The 4832-nt window shown below is 34.0% G+C and overlaps 1 protein-coding gene across 1 annotated transcript; it reads right to left on the bottom strand.

Moving 5' to 3' along the window:
- Positions 1-616: 616 nt before the first annotated feature.
- On the bottom strand, positions 617-1800 carry LOC135962204 (uncharacterized). Its single transcript, XM_065513988.1, has 2 exons — positions 1671-1800; positions 617-1578 (listed from the first exon to the last, which is right to left on the bottom strand). Exons 1-2 carry the CDS (start codon positions 1791-1793, stop codon positions 670-672), a joined length of 1032 nt encoding a protein of 343 aa, XP_065370060.1. The 5' UTR covers positions 1794-1800; the 3' UTR covers positions 617-669.
- Between the last annotated feature and the right edge of the window lie 3032 nt (positions 1801-4832).

Raw genomic sequence — 4832 nt, 5'->3', positions numbered from 1 at the left:
AATTTATTTTAATATATTAACAAAATAAGTTTTTATTGTAGAATTTGATGTTTTTGACGTTTAACTAAAATTCCAAAGTCCCAAAAAATCCCGGGATTTACTTTTTTAAAATCCCGAATCCCGGGATTTGTAAAACAAAGTGCCGTTTGGCATCCCTAGTACAAATAGAGCGGAAAATATACATAGAGCGGAAACTAGAAAAAAAACTTGTTTTCACAAAGTTTTTTACTAATCCATTCTCACCACTTACAGAGTAATTTATACAAGTACTCTACAACAAATCAACAATAAAAAACAACATTCATAAATAATTGTGAGATTGTCAACTGTTTTTGTCAGAAATTTCACTCACATTGCCGATTTAATCTGGTACATTTTTTTTTGTACAATGAACAAAAACACATTTTTCCAATTGATATTCTTACTTTTATTTTAAGATTTTAAGATTGCATTGACATGTATAAATATACTTTGACCACTTAGGTTTTTGACAAGAGAGTTTCCGATATATGTGTTAATCTATGAATACATTTACCATTGAGAACAACCTTTACAGACATAAGGCAAATAGATCTTCCTTATTGACAATACCCTATAAAATTAATAAAAACAGAAATTTTTAATCAATACAAACAAATTTCTTTAATATAAACATGGAAACAACAAAAACTATTTTTTTAAGAATTTCATGCATCGCACACTTGTAGCTATATAATTTCGCATTAGAGCTTTGTGTTGCTGTATTCGCTGTCGCTTTTTCTTAAATTTATTTTGCTTATATTCAAATTCTTTAGTCTTATGCTTTTGTTTGTCATTTAAATTTGAAGACACGCCTGTTGACAAATTCTCTGAGTTAACTATGGGACAATCTGTGATCAATTGGACTATTGAGCACTGTGTGTTCACTAATGATTCGTTGGGAGAATTTGCTATCTCATCACCTGTAGATGTAATGTTTATAATTTCATTTAATTGCACCTTAGGTGGTCGACCTCGGCGTTTCTTAGGAGGACGACCCTTGTTACTAGTTTTTATGAGAGGAGTTTCTAAATATCGTGAATTAGTAGCACCAGTTATTTTCTGATGATTATCGAAGTTGACAATTATCGGATAAGTGGTCCTTGATCCGTTCCGGAAAGAAGAGATGGCATTTGTATTTAAGTCACTTTTCTCTATAGCATATTTACGTGGGCGTCCACGCTTACCTTTTGGTTTAATGTTTAACACTGTCATTATGTCTCGTATTTTACGAGGACGTCCTCTTTTCTTTTTAGTCTGTGCTGTGTTTATAGACTCCATATCATTATTCACAGTTATTGTAGGCATACGACTTTCTTCAATTTTCATATTTTCAACAATTTCATTGTTTGGTAAAATAAATTCTTCTGATGATATTGACTCAATTTTTAATATTCGGGGAGTCATTTCTTGTACTTCCATATCTAAGATGCAATTATCTTTTATATCAATTTGAATACTTTTACCATGAGCTTCTTCTATAGTTGTATAAAATTTATGAAAATCATATAATTGTGACCAGCATGTTTCACATATTCCGTACACATAATCCGAGTTGTCCTGCAAAATAATTATAATATTATTACAATGCATTGTACACACATACATATGTATGTAGCAAGTTTTAACAATAATTTTGTCCATATTCTTACAAGTGGCCAGAAATGTTTTTCTACTATATTTATAATATCCAACTGTAACCATTGTGGAGATTGTACACGAATAAATTTATTATATTCCGTGTCGATTCGCAGACACAAAAAGCAATTTTTCATTGCAATATTTTTATTATTTATTAAATTCTTGAACACAGTGATACAAATTAGAGTTATGCCGCTTTTAACAAATTGTTTATTTGAGGAGAGCTGCCAGCACAAAAATCCTAAATAAACAACCTGGCGAATTAAAGGTGGCGCCCAAAAGCGTATTTAACAAGGTGACAGCCAAAGTAAATTAATAAAGTAGCAACAGTACTACAACAAATACAACATTTACAAAAACCACAAGCAATTTTGTTTTTGGTTTAAGGTCTGAGCTGTCAAAGTTGCCTGTTGTTGTTTTTGCTTTTGGGCTTGTTGTATTTTTCGCCACAACAACCACAAGTGAATTGACAGTTCAGACCAAGGCGTATTTAACAAGGTGACAGCAGTGTCGAATTGAAATAAATACAGGCGAATTCACTTATTTTTTAATATAGAGTTTGACATACGGGCGAATATTTTTTATATATGTAGTTTGACATTTGTGCGAGCTATTTCTATAATCAGCTGTGCTGCCGATGGCACCTTATTAAATGCACCTTGGTTCAGACCAAAGTAAAAAAATTAGTCAGCTGTTCTACTGAGTCTACTTTATTAAATTACTTTGGTGACAGCCAAGGTGCATTTAATAAGGTGCCATCCAAGGCGTATTTAACAAGGTGACAGCAGTGGCGAATTGAAATAAATACAGGCGAATTCACTTATTTTTTATATATAGAGTTTGACATACGGGCGTACTAGCGGATATTTTTTATATATGTAGTTTGACATTTGTGCGTGCTATTTCTATAATCAGCTGTGCTGTCGATGGCACCTTATTAAATGCACATTGGTGCCATCCAAGGCGTATTTAATAAGGTGACAGCAGTGGCGAATTGAAATAAATACAGGCGAATTCACTTATTTTTTATATATAGAGTTTGACATACGGACGTACGTGCGAATATTTTTTATATATGTAGTTTGACATTTGTGCGTGCTATTTCTACAATCAGCTGTGCTGCCAATGGCACCTTATTAAATACACCTTGGTGCCATCGGCAGCACAGTGAATTCGTCTGTATTCAGGGCACACTTAGTAAGGTGACTGCGATGAAACAGCTGATTATTTTTTTTATTCAGTTTGAATTGTCAATTCAGTTGTGGTTGTTGTGGCGAAAAATACAACTAACCCAAAAGCAAAAAAAACAACAGGCAACTTTGACAGTTCACCTACTTTTTAACAAAAACAAAGTACCTGTTGTTTTTGTATTGTTGTAGTGATACAGTCACCTTTCTAAGTGTGCCCTGCCTGTATTTATTTCAATTCGCCACTGCTGTCACCTTGTTAAATACGCCTTGGCCACTGCTGTCACCAAGGCTGTGCTGCCGATGGCACCTTAGTCCCCTTTTACAATGCAGAAATTGAAAGGCAGACAGACGAAGTTTGTGGGCGAGGGGTTGAAGAGGTAGAGTGTGTATTACACAGGTTTAGGCAAGGTGCATTTAATAAGGTGCCATCGGCAGCACAGCTGATTATAGAAATAGCACGCACAAATGTCAAACTACATATATAAAAAATATTCGCCCGTACGTCCGTATGTCAAACTCTATATATAAAAAATAAATGAATTCGCCTGTATTTATTTCAATTCGCCACTGCTGTCACCTTGTTAAGGTATGTTCAGTTGATCCTACGTGATTAATGAAGTGATTAAGATTTAATCATGTCAATTTGAAGTGATTAACAAATCATTTAAATGTATGGATAATCATCTCGATTTTGAAGTGATTAGAGCTTAATCACGTTTGAGATGATTAACTCTGCAAATGTGAACATAGTATTAAATACGCCTTGGGTCAAGGCGTATTTAACAAGGTGACAGCAGTGGCGAATTGAAATAAATACAGGCGAATTCACTTATTTTTTATATATAGAGTTTGACATACGGGCGAATATTTTTTATGTGTGTAGTTTGACATTTGTGCGTGCTATTTCTGTAATCAGCTGTGCTGCCGATGGCACCTTATTAAATACACCTTGCCTTGGGTTTAGGTTAGATCAAGGCGTATTTAACAAGGTGACAGCAGTGGCGAATTGAAATAAATACAGGCGAATTCACTTATTTTTTATATATAGAGTTTGACATACGGACGTACGGGCGAATATTTTTTATATATGTAGTTTGACATTTGTGCGTGCTATTTCTATAATCAGCTGTGCTGCCGATGGCACCTTATTAAATGCAACTTGGGTTAGATCAAAAGAGAATGAGAAAAATGTCTGCCTTTCAATTTGTAAAAGGGGACTTATGGTGCCATCGGCAGCACAGCTGATTATTATTATTTTGAGTTTGTTGTATTTTTCGCCACAACAACCACAAGTGAATTGACAGTTCAAACTGAATAAAAAAAATAATCAGCTGTTTCATCGCAGTCACCAAAGTAAATTAATAAAGTAGCGACAGTACTACAACAAATACAACATTTACAAAAACCACAAGCAATTTTGTTTTTGGTTTACCCCATGTCTCCACGTAGCAATATTTATTGCTAAGCTCAAGCAATAACGTCGGCAGAACAACAGCAGAGTGATTGCTGATTGCTTTAGGTGGAGAAAACGTTCGTCACAAATACAAAATTTTCAACGCGAGAAGTTCTATGAAAAACTTTAGTGTATTTTGCTTATATTTTGTATTGCATGATTTTTTTCACTAATTTCTTAGATTTTTTACTTTTGGTACTTAAATAAATTAAATATGTATAAATTAATCGCACCGAATCATAGAAAGAAGAAATTTTACATTAATGACAACTGAACTGACAGCTTATTGCTTAGCAATAATTGCTCAGGCAATCAATAGAGCAATCATTGCGCAATGGATTGCTACATATGGCAATTTGCGGTCTACACTCGCAAATTTAATTGACGCAATCAAATTTGACAATTGCAGCAATAAATATTGCTACGTGGAGACCTAGGGTTAAGGTCTGAGCTGTCAAAGTTGCCTGTTGTTGTTTTTGCTTTTGGGCTTGTTGTATTTTTCGCCACAACAACCACAAGTGAATTGACAG

The sequence above is a fragment of the Calliphora vicina genome, chromosome 5 (assembly GCF_958450345.1).
Source record: "Calliphora vicina chromosome 5, idCalVici1.1, whole genome shotgun sequence".
Classification (NCBI taxonomy): Eukaryota; Metazoa; Arthropoda; class Insecta; order Diptera; family Calliphoridae; genus Calliphora; species Calliphora vicina.
Note: the sequence above shows the minus strand (reverse complement) of the source record. Positions and strands in the feature narration are given on the sequence as shown.

What these genes read in the sequence shown, in the direction of transcription:
- LOC135962204 (XM_065513988.1), bottom strand. Translation starts at nt 1,793, where the DNA reads ATGAAAAATTGCTTTTTGTGTCTGCGAATCGACACGGAATATAATAAA. An exon ending in AAAAACATTTCTGGCCACTT is followed by an intron (nt 1,579 to 1,670) that starts GTAAGAATATGG and finishes ATTATTTTGCAG; the next exon opens with GACAACTCGGATTATGTGTA.